We start from the raw sequence: 15,531 nt of genomic DNA, 5'->3' as shown, positions 1-15,531 counted from the left end.
AAGTTCAGCTGATTTCCAAGTTGCAAAAATTTAAGTTGAAAAACAAAAAAAACCCACAATCGTTAAAGTATGAGATATACCAAGCTGGTTGTGTTTGACATTTACATGTACATACAGGTTCCTGTAGTGGTTAGAGAGGCGTAGAGGCAGTTATTAAAGGTTCTTTTGTAAACTGTTGAAAATTAAAACCAAACCTACCAGTGAAAGGGGGAGGAACTGTATCAACCATTATGCACTGAAAACATTCTATGGCCAGTATACTGTGTACTTCAAGTAATTATTGTGCATTCCTCTTGTGTAATTTAATGGCTCAGCTTAGAGTATCTCATATTTTTACCATATCAGTTTTTTTTATGTATTGCAACTTAAATTTTGCAACTTGAAAATCAGCTAAACTTTGAAAGAAGATACATGCATTCCATTTATTTGACATAATAATGTCAGCCACTGTCATGTTTCCAACTTGAAACGTTTTTACTAGCAGGGTTAAAGCTGAGCTCACATTTTTTAGTGAGACAATATGCCTACCCTGCCACCAGCCAGAGCAGCCACCCATAGTTTTTGGCATTTTATTATTACACTGCAATATCATATGCACATTTTAGAAAATTGCTATCCTTTCTCTCATGGACATGCCAAGCTTCAGTTCTCCCTAAACTCAGGACAGAAAAAAACCAAGGCAGGTGCCCAGGTTGCCTTAATGTTGGCTCTGCCAGCATGTAATTCTGTAAGTTTTGCAGGTCAAATTTAACTACTTCATTAATAGGGCCTTTATCATGGCTCTTAGCCAATTGGAATCCTGATTTATGATTATATGTATTCTAATAAAAATGAAATGTCACACTGTTTCATAATGTTAAATGAAAATAAACCTCATTCCAAAGCTGAATTTAAATAAATTAAGTCGATTCTTTTACTTAAGGCTCTTACATTTTTTTTTCTCTCGCCAATTAATCTTTTTTTTTGTATTTGTAGACATACCTATAGGATCTACCCAAACTGCCATGGTATCCTGGGGAATATCTGCCTCCACCTTCTCCAACGCAGAATCCTTAATGGAGACATCATGATGAACAATCCTGGCCAATAGTTCAGCTGCTGCCATATTACCATCGAGCACTTTGCTCAGCAACTCTGCAGTATCTCTCTCTGTTGCACAGACTTCAACTTTAATCTTCTCTCCTATAATGGAAAAAAAACTACAGTTGGTGTTCATTGCAGCAGGCATCTTCAGCTAATTATTTTTTCTATTTTAAGTTCTATTTGGGTTTACATGTGCTAAACATAGAAGTCACATGATGCAGTGATGGAAACAGCACCAGGGCAGAGGTTCTTTCATCCTGTGACTAAATCCCTGTAACAATAACATTTTAAAAATGGATGACAAATTAAAAATACCGTAGAAGAATCCTTAATTGGGAGAAAAAAGTGTTTATTGACTGAGGTTCTATCTCAATAGAAAGATTCAGCACATCAGAGCTTAACAACTAACAGGATAAAAAGCAATGGCAATTGCTCAGTGCAGAAGGTGCAATATTAGCAGCAAATCAAATGTGATAATAAAGGCCATCAGCTCAAATACATGGCAGGATATCAGTGTCTTTTACATCAACTGGTGTAAATCACAGGGTAGCCCTCTTGCCTCTAAGTCAGAAAGTTATGGGTTCAAGCATCATTTCATGACTTGGGCACATAATCTAGGCTAACACTTCAGTGCAGTATTGACGGAGTGCTGCATTGACAGGGATGCTGTCTTTTGGATGAGATGTTAAACCGAGGCCTCATCTGCCTATACAGATGGATGTAAAAGATCCCATGCGCTTCTTCAAATAACAGCAGGGAGTTCTTCTGCTATCCTGACCAACATGCATTCCCCAATATCACCAAAACAGATTCAAAGGTTATTTACCTCCTTTGTCGTTTGTGGGCCCTTGCTGTGCGAAATTGGCAGCCATGTTTGCCTACAAAACAATTGTGCACTTCAAAAGTAATTCACAGTGAAGTGCTTTGGAATGTCGCCAGGCCATGAAAAGTGTCACATAAAAGCAATGTTTTTCTTTTCTTAAACCAGATTATCGTTACTTTGCATATGGCCAAGTGCAAAGGTTACAACACAATGGGGTGCATTGACTGAACTGCAATGTATGTATTATCTTCAAATAAAAGCAACACTCAAAAACAAAATATCCCACAAAAGGTTATTTAAATAATTTAAAAAGCATTCACGCAGAAAAGCAGGTACACACAAGAACGCAAATGACACTGCAAATCAAAAGGCGTGGATTTAACAATCCAATTGGACACCTCCCTCCCAAATTTTCTAATAAACATACAAGTCCTAATGAAAAGAACATACATATTCATGAAGCAGTGAAGGAAACAGCACTAGGGCAGAGGTCCTTTCATCCTGTGAATAAAACCCGTAACGATAACATTTTAAAAATAGATGACAAATTAAAAATACCGTAGAAGAATCCTTAATTGGGAAATTAAGTGCTTATTGACTGTGGGTCTATCTCAACAGAAAGTTACAGCACATCAGAGCTTACCAAATAACAGGATAAAAAGCAATGGCAGTTGCACAGTGCAGAAGCTTATTAGCAGCAAATCAAATGTGATAATAAAGGCCATCAGCTCAAATACATGGCAGGATATCAGTGTCTTTTACATCAATTGGTGTAAATCACAGGGCAGCCTTTACCTACATGATAGTCTATGTATTCACTTGGCTACCACTGAGCAATGTGTCTACCGTGTAAGTAAAGGCTGCCCTGTGATTTACACCAGTTGAAGTAAAAGACACTGATATCCTGCCATGTATTTGAGCTGATGGCTTTTATTATCACATTTGATTTGCTGCTAATATTGCAGCTTCTGCACTGAGCAACTGCCATTGCTTTTTTATATGGCACCACTGTCCATCAACATTTCCATTATGGGAGTAACAATGAAATGCATCAAAGCAATGTTGATATACTGAGTGTTGCAGAATGAGTAATTCACTAATACTGTGCTTCAACATATCCTTTAACAGAAGGTGAGATGTCAGGTGTGTTATTGACATCTGTCTTCCATGTTCTGAAGGCTGTGCTGTTTTAGGAAAGCCAATGTCAGCAGTGAATTCCTCAACATGCTTTCACATTCATTAAAAATGATTAACAAAATTCTCTATCCTCCTGTTTTGTAGGTGGCAGATTTCTGAAGATTCTGCAACTGTAAATCCACTGCTGTCCTAAATCCTAATCCTCCTCTGACTCTAATTTAAATTTAAGTATGCATCTACCTTAAAGGCTCATAAAACAGCCTTTATGATTTGCTAATTTCTTCAATTAGATTCAATTCAACAAGAGCAGCATTTGAGATAAAGCATAACTTTTATTAGATTTAACTTCAAAAATGTGATGTTGGAGTCTTTTCCTGCTCATTACCACAGTGATCCAGGAAACACACCTTTTACCGGTAGAAGAAATAAGACCAGTCGCTATATGACATCTTTTTTCTTCTCCCTTCATTTTTCTTTCTTTCCTCCCCTCTTCTCCTGGGGTATGGTTCCACAGGCACCAGTCACTCTCTAGTACCTGGCCCAAGTGACCACTAGTCAAGTGTGAACTTTCACAGTAAGCATTAAGAGGCTATTCAACTTCAGAGAATTTCCCAGCCAAACCCAATCCTGCCTTCACCCAACGGTCACACACGCGCAGTTCTAGAAGGGGTTGCAGGAAAGCATCCAGGAGCAGGAATCCTGGGTGATTCATCTTGTTGCTAACCCAGGGGCTAATTCTGGTGCCCCTAAGCTGTCCTGGCTGAGAATCAACTAACTCAGCACAATTTGGTATGGCTCAACTACTCAGTAGATAAACTCACTTTAAGTTATTGGGGCCTATTGTGACCTGACCTCTGCTGTCGTTAGAACTGTCAGAAAGAGAGTAGAATATCAAGCTTGTATCAGTGTTGTCCTTGTCCTGCCCCTAAGCTCAGGCAAAACACACGCTCCAGTAATAGCCTACAGGGGACCCTTGTTAGTTGACAGCACTAACATATACCGTTCAAAACGATGACACATGTATACGGAATAAAAAGCATTAAAGCTTTTACTTGAGGTTTACAACATCAACAATTAATTTGCAACCTTATAAGACCCTCCCAAACATATCTTATTCTAAATTTAATACATACTATATTATTTAACAACTATGTTTGGAAATTCCTTTTTCAATTTTATACTCATATTGATTTCCTACTGATTCCAAGCACCCAAATGTTTCACATTTACGACGGCATACAAACCCATTACTAGAAAAGAATGTGTATCTTCTCAGATAAACCGTGACCTTTGTATTTCAGTGATGCTGAGATCCTGATGGTGATTTCACAAAGATAAACACCGGTCACACGTACTGGAATTAGGTCACACAGTTTACAACCTTCCTTTGTTTGCACAGCCGAATCTTGGAGTCAAATAACAATATGCTTGATGAGAACTTCTTAATTATTAAGTACTGTTGAAAGAGACAAACTTGGCACCAATGAAGGCTGCAGAAAGAAAAGTGATTCTCGATGAATGTTTTTAAGTAGAAATTTTAGTTTGGGATTTATTGATTACATTACTTCCTGCACCTGTTATTTTACGTTAAACTATGTAAACATTTGCTTTCATAAGTTACAGGAAAGAAATCTTGCTCACTTGGGCTTGGGAAAAGAAATAAGTGTGTTAGCTTTCATTGTATGTATAATTTGATTAACCGGAAACTATAGGTCTTTAAGTATGTCCTATTTCACATTTTGTAGAATTGCTAAACATCCTGGATTTCTGTCTTTGCAATTCCAAATGGTAGATAGTGTAAAACTGTTAATGAGAGTACACAGAGACCATATTAGTCACACTGCGCACAGCTGAATTCAGTAAGTTAGTGGAGTAATCCACCTAGCTTGGATATGGTCACCAAAGGTTCTGATTTTGTGTTCAAACTTTTTATTTTACTTACCAAGACTGTTAGTGAATTGATTCGACTCTTCACCAAAGATGTGATCTTCTAGCCCTGGAAACTGAATAATTGATTGTTTAAGGTGATTACTTTGGCAACACGTAAAGAGACACATTATTAACATGTAACTTTGAAAAATAAAACAAAACGACACATCTGTATAATAAAAAATGTCTTATATCTGATGTGCACTCATCACACTTTAGGCGTCACAGTACAAAGTGTCAAAAGTATAAAAAAGAGAAAACTGTTTTCTCTGACCTTAGGAAGCAGTCGGGTATTTACAAGCAACTATAGAGAATTACCTTCTGATTGATCTCAGAATGTGTCTATTTGCAGCAATCCGAGCTAGTAGCCTTAAAGGGACAGGCCAGGGTTCATACAGGCCTATCCTGGCAGCAGAATAATACCATGTGCATTGCATGATATAATGCTCATGTATTTATAAAGTAGCATAGCCTTTGGGGTAAAAATTTTTTGTGGCCCATTATTAGGCGTGTAGTGGCCTGTGCCATCCAGTGCACACCAGAACCGGGAGGCCCGAGGCTCGTCAGAAATTGAGCCTCAGGCCTCACTTTAAAACTCAGGGTGAGCTTGCACCTGTCGTCCCTCCAGATGCAGCTCGCCCTGTAGCCCAATCCAATTTGAGCCTCTGGCCTCTTGCCGGGAGGAGCACTCCTGCTCCTCCCGGCTCACAGAAAGATCAGGCCTAGTGCCTGCTCCGTTCAGAACTGATAAATATTGCTGAGGGGTCCTCAAACAGGAGTTAGGCCCCTCATTAGGATACGCAAGGAGCCTAACGCCTGTTTACGGTAGCTGCCCAGTACGCCTGAAAATAGTCCGAGGCCCATATGGCATTTTATGACCAGTGTCTGTAAAATTGCCAATTTCTATTTTTTTGACTTTCTGTGAGCATTCAGCATCATGAGAGAGTCACTACAACCGTCAAAAAAGTAAAGTATATATATTTAGCTTCACAAGGTTGGACTTAAGCACATTTTGGAAAAGAACAGTGGGAGCCTGCTTCTGCAGCTGCTGCTCCGCTTGACCTGGCTGTGATTGATGCTGCCACAGGGTTCCTGAAGTGAGAAAGTGTCCCATTCCTTAATGCTAACAGCCTCGCTTTCACAAGCACAAAAATTAATCAAATAAATGAAGCCGGTTTAAAAAATGATCAGTAACTGAATTCACACCTTTCAAATCACCAAAGGAACACTTTAACGCAGGTTAATGTCAAACGCTGCCCAGTTTGGAATATTTTGCACTTTTACCATTATGCTAATATTTCTTTGCTAACAGCTTAACCAGCAACGTGAAGTTTCGAGCCTATGTTTACTGACCCTGACAGCTCAGCCAAGAATGGAATTCAGTGGGGTTTTGAAACCTCAGCCCTTCCAGTAAGTATTCTTCCCTGGATACTAGGTTGGATCTCGGCTTATTGTCAAAATACCTGCATTGGCTTGTTAGGGGAGGTGAACCCACTCACCCCAAACATGGTCATTGACTTATGGAAGGGGTGGGACTGGTGAGGCAGGGGCGCCGATCGCTGGAGCTCACATGACTTCAGCCCTCAAAGGGACTCGGCATAGGGTCAGCATAGGTACACTTGGTGAAACTACCCGACCCAATGGCGGTTGTTGGGCCCACTTCGGAGGGGGGGTCTAGGCCAGGACTGTGACCTGGACTGCCGACCAGAATGCATATGCAATTTTTCCCCTCATTAAGGGAACTGCCGGGGGCAAAATCAGGAAGTTTCAGTGGGGGCAGGGAGGCAAGAACGCTGCAATATACAGCCTCTGCAAATGGCGGATGCCCTATTGGTTGGGCCTCCACTGGGGGAATTGAAATTTAGTGACTTCCCCTGACCTTACTCTCAGCAACAGAGTTCACCATCAGGTTCAACTGTGGTATAAGTACCAGGATTGCTAGGCCAAGGGTTTTTCAGGGCCACTGTGTTTATAGGTGTGGACCTTCATCCCACCCCATTGCACTCTGCAAAATATACCAACATGGTGCACAAATGATGCAGCGGGTCCACCAATATTGTAATGCTTGCCTCCTTCAGTCTTACCAAACTGCATGTAAAGACCATTGTTGAAATGGCAAGAGTTCTAATAGTTGGTCCAGCATAATCTTTAGGTTTTCTTCTGGAATAGAATGATCATGCCTGAAGGCCACTGTTCAGCTTTTAGTGCAGAGTGCGGCTGCTGGCATGTATTCACAGCACACTGGACTCCTAATGCTCTGCGCTACGGAATGGTAGGATATGATTCATATAATGAATTTCCACAATAAAGTAGAAAAAAAAAGTCACCCCACATTGTTCCAGTATTCCTCTTGCCTGCCCGTCCCCTCAAACAACAATGATGCCAATGGCGCCAGAGTTAATGGGAAGGGAAGGACTTCAAATTGAGTATCAGCCTTAAAAAGAACAAAAATCTAGAACGTGTCCCATTGTTCTAGTCTAAAATAGCATGAACAACAAAATTAATCCCAGTTAATCCCAAAACTCCAGTGTTAATCACCATGGCTGCGAGAGACCTAGTGCACATATTTCAATGTTACAATGTTCTTAATGTCCTGTAGCAATTAAGAGGTATAAAAGGCTTACTGTCCAAACTTTTACTGGTTCTCTTTTTATAAATAAAAATACAAATAGTCACTGTGCTTACCGAGCACCAGAGTAGCTGCTACATCACAACAGTCCAAATTCAAACTAATTGTTTCCAGATAAGACAGACGGCACCATAAACAAATCTCTTTTAATTAACTTTTTCAGTTCATGGTACTTACTTTCTTTCCCATGTCATGTTTGATTACTTCTTGAACCAACACATCTGCTAGTGTTTTGAAATCACTAACAAATTTCTTATTTTTCTCGTCCCCTTTTTTTTCCTGTACCAAAAGCTGAAAGAGCGTCTCCTCCTGCTTGCAAGCACGAGCAATGTTTGCTGATTTTTCTGAAGCATGGACGATTGCGTTCAAAAATTCGGACATCTTGAGATCCGGATGTCTATGCGTGATGACCTGGAACAAAAAAGAAGGGAGGCCTGTTACACTATGCAAAAACTACCATAATTTGCATACAGGACACAGCTTGTCTATGTATTCAAAATCGTGCCCAACTATTCTCATTACTCGGGAAGTACACAATTCATCCATTTTGAGGCAGTCCCATGTGACTGAATTGTTTGAAGGAGAAGGTTGCAATGCAAGGCTGATTCCTGGGAGGGAACTGAATACTCTGGTGCAAACTATCAAAGGACACCATCCAGGACAAAACAGCCCGCTTGATTGGCACCCCATCCACCACCCTAAACATTCACTCCCTTCATCATCGGTGCACAGTGGCTGCAGTGTTTACCATCCACAGGATGCACTGCAGCAACTCGCCAAGGCTTCTTCGACAGCATCGCCAAAACCCGTGACCTCTACCACCCAGAAGGACAAGGGCAGCAGGCACATGGGAACAACACCACCTGCACGTTCCCCCCCAAGTCACACACCATCCCGACTTGGAAATATATCGCCGTTCCTTCATCGTCGCTGGGTCAAAATCCTGGAACTCCCTTCCTAACAGCACTGTGGGAGCACCTTCACCACACGGACTGCAGCGATTCAAGAAGGCGGCTCACCACCATCTTCTCAAGGGCAATTAGGGATGGGCAATAAATGCTGGCCTTGCCAGCGACGCCCACATCCCATGAACGAATAAAAAAAAAGGTTGTTCATCTTTGGATCCAGTGGCAAAGTCAACATCATATATACTTCCATTAACATGGTACATTATAGGTGATTATGGGACTAATTGATCCAAAGCACTTTGTACTTACTTATGACAGGGGTGCCATTACTATGCATATGGCTATGGCATTACCGCGAAAATGGGCATTCCCATTAAATCAGTAACACCGTTGGAAAAGACTTGTTTAAATACCAAAATGAGCTTTGCTCTGAAACTAAAACGATAATGTTTACATAAGGTAAATAAATCATAAATCGCATCGACATGTTGTCACTGTCTAATGTTCCACAGTTGGCAACATCATTTATAACTTTTATCTTCTGTCGTTCTGTTACCCAATACAGTTCGGAGGTTTTAAGCTCATTCAGAAAGAAGCTGCGTAACACGGATGTTACCAGCTGCTGTCTGAGGAGATAATGATGGCAGTTCTCATAAAAAAATGGATATTTCCTTCATCCGACAATGTTTAAGCTAATTATAGCCTGAGTTCTGATCGATGATAAAGGGCTCCCTAAATGTGATTGCTCACAGAATGCTCACGTGTTCGTGTATGTTACTGAATGAACTAGCTATCCCTTTCCTAATTATACAAACTCTTATAAATCAATGAGTAGGGAGATTTGCTAAAAGTATCAGTGATGAAATCTTTATGGATTTGAACTGGCTATTATACAATAAAGAGACTAGAGTCTATTTTATTCATGATGTAAATCATATAAAAATAGTACAGTTTGTAAACTGTCAAGAAACTTTGTTTTTTGTAAATTCTCTTACTGTATTATTATCTAAATGTGATTTCCTCATGGTCGCAAAGTGCTGATATATACTTAGTAAAAGTGCAGAGGAAGAAATTGTTTTAAATACGGGGAATGTGCTACTGAATCTTTTTGCACAGGAACAGTTGGTGCTTTCCTCAACTTAGAAACAATCTGAAGAGAGCTACATTATTTTTTGACAGACCTGATGTTAATTTACAAACAAAGGTTAAGCTATCCAAGGGGTATATTTTTCCCCATATGTAAAGTAAAAGTACTTTTATTAAAGTTCCAATTTTAAACCAATGACAGTTAAAACAATTTTTATTTATCCATATACATAGGAAAATATACTCCACGACACAGCAAGTCATATTATCTGAAGCAAGGGGCTCGAATTTAGCAGGCCTGCAGGTTCCCAGCGGGTGGTCCTCCGGGAGCGTCGAAAACGCGAACGGCGAAATTAGTGGGTTGCCCACGCGATCGTAGCAGGCAATCCACTAATAGGATCCAATTACCTGCTCCTCCGGGGTCCACGGCGCTGGCCTGCGCGTCGGTCGGGCTGCGCATGCGCAGTACGATCTGTCAGCTGGAGGCTCTCTAGTTAAAGGGGCAGTCCTCCACTGACAGATGCTGCAACCAATGGGACAAATTGCAGCATGGAGCAGCCCAGGGGGAAGGCTGCTCCCAGTTTAATGATGCCTCACCCCAGGTATCATCAGATGGGGTGAGGAGGAGGGGGAGGACACAGATCTTCCCCCCGGCGGGCGGGAGGAAGCGGCCTGCCTCTGCCACCAAGAAGGCCTGGCTCGAGGTGGCAGAGGGGGTCACATGCGCCACCAACATATCGCCCACCTGCATACAGTGCAGGAGGCGCTGCAATGACCGCAGTAGGTCAGCCACAGTGAGAACACGAAGTCTTTCCCCTACACTCCGTCTGCCACAACACTGCCCCCACCCCAAATCTCCTTCGGCACCGCCAACACTATTCTGTCACATCACCCTTCATGCCCACTCACACCCCATCCTCATCTTACCTCCACCTACACACCTCGCCAGTACTCATCCTGCCACTAACACGCGACCCAATCCTCATACAATCTCATGGCTCCATCCCATACTCACCCTCTCGTGCATCTCCCTCACGGCCAGCCTCACTCAACCTGCCACCACCTGTGCTGCAGCCACAGGGCATGCATCACATATGTGCAGTAGGCAGGGTAAGGCAAACGTCTCGTCAGCATGAAGTGGGTGCACAAGGGTGTCTGAGGGTTTGTCATGGGTGTTACCCATATTGAATTTCAGAGCCACAAACAGCACACATTATATTGACACCACCACTGCCATGTCTCCGCGAATCCTGTCCATTGTGTCCAATAATGCCCGCTCCTGGGTATCACTATGAGGACCCACCACTGATGCCACCCATCGTGTTACTGCAGAGTAGGTGCAGGTGTATTTGCAGGGCTCGTCCGCGCAGACGACTGAGAGACATCGGCGGTGTAGCCGGCTGCACCCTGGAAGGATGCGGAGGAGAAGGTGTGGAGGACAGTGGTGACTTTGCCAGCGACAGGTAAGCAGTTGGTGCTGGGGCCAGCCAGGAGCAGCTCGGCATGAAAGAGGCTGCAGATCTCCACGACTACATGTCGAGCGAATCTGCGCCTCCCTGTGCACTGCTGCTCGGAGAGGTCCGGGGAGCTGCGCCTCGGTCTGTGGACCCTGTGGCGAGGGTAGTGCCCTCTGCGACGCGTCTCTCTCTGCGGTAGCCCTCCCTCCTGCTGTGCAGGTGGCGTGCAACCACACCGTGTTGGGGGGATCCACGTCTCTGCGGCGGACGGCGTGGACTGCGAGGCTGCTGGTGGTGGTCATGCTCTTCGTCCTCCGAGGGTGTCCACACACCACCCAACTGGCAGGTGTTGGTCTGAGGGGTTGTGCAGGGTAGGTGTGTGGGTCCTCGGACTGGGGCTGCGGTTTCGTGTCGGTCTGTCCTCTGGCTTGGCCGGGGGGTGGTGGAGGGCAGGGGTTGCCCTATGTGACGCGGTGGCCTCCTGCGTGGGTGTGTGCTCTCCCCCGTGGAGCGCACCTTGGCACCTGCCACAGGCTGCTGGCTGCAACACGCCTGGTTTGAAGGGTCCTGTTTCCCCCAGTGTGGGAAACTGACTGCTTTGAACCTAAAATCCCACACTTCCTCTTTTGACAGCTGCTTCAGCTCATTAACTGACCACAACGAGCAAGTTAAGTGCTCTCAAGTGGAACCCCGCTGGCTTTAATTGCCTGCGGGATTCCCACCAGCGGGGCTTTCGCGCGCAGCCCCGCACGTCAGCGCGGTACCCGGAAGTGGCCGGGATTTCGTCCGAATCCGGTCACGTGATCGGAGATCGGGATTTTCGGGGCCCCCCCGCTGGAAACCCGCAGGTAACCCGACCCTAAAATCGAGCCCAAGGTGTCTGTTTTCCAAGGAATGATCATCTCCCTGACATTTCCAACCTGATCCCTGCACTCACACAGAAAACACTAAACGCTTGACAGGAATTAACTGCGCTGTAGTGAATTCTGCATTCAAGGTGTGACTGAAGCTCTCTACCAGAAGACAACAATCCATTTCAGCATGGACCCCAGACAGCAGAAGCAAAGGGAGCTTGGCATTAATCAGCTGACTCACTTTCCCAAATGCAAGGGGCATTATTAACTGGACCTATGTTGTCATTCATGCATTTCCTCATAAATCAAGGCTGTACATGAATAGGGAAGGTTTCCAACCCCTGAACTTGCAGATGGTTTGCCACCTGCTGCTCAAAGCCATGCATGTCAATGCTCACTACCCAGGAACGAGGCATGATTCATTCATTTCTAGGCAGTCCAATGTGACTGAATTGTTTGGAGGTGAAAATCACATTGAAGACTGACTCCTGGTAGGTAAGGTATCTACACTGCACCTGTGGCTCATATCCCCTCTGGTGAAGCGTCATATTCAACTGCAGCAAATATATAATTATGCACAAGCCAATATTTGAACGCTTATCAAACAAGCTTTTGGGGTGCTCAGTTGTTACTTCTGATCCCTGAATTGGATCACTGCCATGTTTCCCTGTAAAAGTTGGAAAAATTGTTAGTGTTCTCCATGTCACACAACACTGACATCAGCAGAGACCTGGGACTGGAGAAGCATTGAGAGACAGCAGGACGAAAGGGAGCAACAGGATAAAGAAGAATATGCTAAAGAGCCAATGGCAAAGAAGGCTGGCAGTGAGTTATGGGAGGCCATTATAACCCGTTTGTTTCCATCAGAAGCCTGACAAAGTTCGAAAGGACTTCCACCCCTCATTTTTAATCAGGCAGACACCTTTTTATCCTGTTTCTTAAGGGCAATAGCTCTTCATCCTTTTGAAATAGCCAAGTTTGACGACATTTTCTTTGTAATAAAACAACAGAATGCAGTTTATAACGATAGAATATACCTTTAGTGATCTTTCCTGTGTATTTTAGAAAAGATGGGCAAAGTGGAAAAGGTAGGGGGGGTAGGCCTGATAATAAAGGATGAGTTAACGGCAGTAGTGAGAAAGGATCTTAGCTCAGAAAATCAGGATGTAGAATCAGTGTGGATGGAGCTAAGAAATAACAAGGAGCAGAACACACTGGTGGGAGTATATTATAGGGCCCCTAACACTAGTTATTAGTGTTGAACAAAGCATAAATCAGGAAATTAGAGGAGCATGTAACAAGGGCAATGCAATAATCGTGGGGGACTTTAATCTTCTTATAAACTGGGCAAACCAAATTGGCAAAAGTAGTTTGGAGGACGAGTTCATGGAACGCATTCAAAGCAGTCTTCTAGAACAATATGTCGTGGAACCAACCAGGGAACAGGCTATTTTATATCTAGTATCGTGTAATGAGACAGGGTTAATTAGTAATCTTACAGTTAAGGATTCTCTGGGGCAGAGTGATCATAATATGATCGAGTTTCATATTGAGTTTGAGAGTGATGTAGTTAAGTCTGAAACTAGGTTCTTAAATTTAAACAAAGCCAATTACGTAGGTATGAGTTGGCGAAGGTAGATTGGGAAATTAGATTAAAAGGTATGACGGTAGATAAACAATGGCAAACATTTAAAGAAATAATTCATAATTCTCAACAAATATACATTGATGAATAAGAACTCCATGAGAAAAGTGATCCTATCGTGGCTAACTAGAGGAGCTAAGGATAGTATCAGATTAAAAAAAGATGCTTACAAGGGCAATATATGCTGGCCATGCCAGCGACACCCACATCCCATGAATGAATAAAAAAAATCAATGTTGCCATGAAGAGTAGTGAGCCTGAGGATGGGGTGGGTTCTATAAATCAGCAAAGGATGACCAAGAAATTGATAAAGGGGGACAAAACTGAATATGAGAGTAAACTAGCAAGAAATATAAAACAGATTGTAAGAGCTTCTACAAGTATGTAAAAAGGAAGAGATTAGCGAAAGTAAACATGGGTCCCTTAGAGGCAGAGACAGGAGAAATTATAATGGGGAATAAGGAAATGGCAGAAACATTAAACAAATATTTTGTATCTGTCTTCACAGTAGAAGGCACAAAAGCAAACCGGAATAGTGGGGAAGCAGTGGGTCTAATGAGAGTGAGGAAGTGATTAAGATTAGTAAAGGAGAAATTAATGGGAGTAAAAGCCGACAAATCCCTTGGGCCTGATGGCCTACATCCTAGGTTTTTAAAAGAGGAGGCTGCAGAGATAGTGAATGCATTGGTTTTGATCTTCAAGAATTCCCTAGATTCCAGAAAGGTCCCTGTGGATTGGAAGGTTGCAAATGTAACCCCACTATTCAAGAAATGAGGGAGTGAAGAAATAGGGAACTATAGGCCAGTTAGCCTGACATCAGCAGTAGGGAAAATGCTAGAATCTATTAGTAAGGATGTAATAACAGGGCACTTAGAAAATCATAATATGATTAAACAGAGTTAACATGGCTTTATGAAAGGGCAATTGTGTTTGACAAATCTATTAAGAGTTTTTTGAGGGTGTAACTAGCTGGGTAGATAAGGGGGAACCAGTGGATGTAGTATATTTGGAATTTCAAAAGGCATTCGATAAGGTGCCACACAACAGGTTGTTACACAAGATTAGGGCTTCTGGGATTGGGGTTAATATATTAGCATGGATTGAGGATTGGTCAGTGGACAGAAAACAGAGTAAACGGATCATTTTCGGGTTGGCAGGTTGTAACTAATGAGTGCCGCAAAGATTGGTGCTTGGGCCTCAGCTGTTTACTATATATATCAATGGCTTAGATGAGGGGACCGAGTGAAAAGCATCCAAGTTTGCTGACGACACAAAGCTAGCTGGGAAAGTAAGCTATGACGAGGATGCAAAGAAACTGCAAAGAAATATACACAGGTTAAGTGAGTGAGCGAGAAGGTGGCACGTGGAGTATAATGTGGGGAAATGTGAAATTATCCACTTTGGTAGGAAGAATAGAAAAGCAGAATATTTTTTAAAAGGTGAGAGACTAAGAAAGGTTGGTATTCACAGGAGATTGAGTGTCCTTGTACACGATTCATAGAAAGTGACATACAGGAACAGCAAGCAATTAGGAAGGCAAATGGTACGTTAGCCTTTATTGCAAGGGGGTTCGAGTATAAGAGTAAGGAAGGAGGTCTTGCAGCAATTATTTAGGGCTCTGGTGAGACCACTGGAATACTGTGTACAGTTTTGGTCTCCTCACCCAAGGAAAAATGTACTTGCATTAGAGGGGGTGCAACGAAGGTTCACTAGATTGATTCCTGGGATTAGAGGGTTTACCTATGAGGAGAGATTGAGTAGAATGGGCCCATATTCTCTGGAGTTTAGAAGAATGAGGTGATCTTATTGAAACGTATAAAATTTTTAGAGGGCTTGACTGGGTAGATACTGAGAGGCTGTTTCCGCTGGCTGGAGAGTCTAGAACTAGGGGTCACAGACTCAACTTCAGAGGCCATTTAGGACCGAGATGAGGAAAAATTTCTTCACGCACAAGGTTGTGAATCTTTGGACTTCTCTACC

At 42.9% G+C, this 15,531-nt stretch overlaps 1 protein-coding gene across 2 annotated transcripts in view; it reads right to left on the bottom strand.

The window, feature by feature from the left end:
• The window catches only part of LOC137323794 (inositol polyphosphate 1-phosphatase-like), a 139,195-nt gene that overhangs the window by 18,330 nt on the left and 105,334 nt on the right, over window positions 1-15,531 (bottom strand). For both annotated transcript variants that reach the window (XM_067987735.1, XM_067987734.1), the window contains 3 exons: window positions 7,779-8,012; window positions 4,986-5,046; window positions 982-1,182 (listed from right to left, as the gene is read on the bottom strand). In XM_067987735.1, coding sequence (XP_067843836.1) covers window positions 982-1,182; window positions 4,986-5,046; window positions 7,779-7,982 — 466 coding nt within the window. In that variant the 5' untranslated portion in view covers window positions 7,983-8,012. The remainder of the gene's footprint in view (window positions 1-981; window positions 1,183-4,985; window positions 5,047-7,778; window positions 8,013-15,531) is intronic.

Source organism: Heptranchias perlo, chromosome 7 (assembly GCF_035084215.1).
Source record: "Heptranchias perlo isolate sHepPer1 chromosome 7, sHepPer1.hap1, whole genome shotgun sequence".
Classification (NCBI taxonomy): domain Eukaryota; kingdom Metazoa; phylum Chordata; class Chondrichthyes; order Hexanchiformes; family Hexanchidae; genus Heptranchias; species Heptranchias perlo.
Note: the sequence above shows the minus strand (reverse complement) of the source record. Positions and strands in the feature narration are given on the sequence as shown.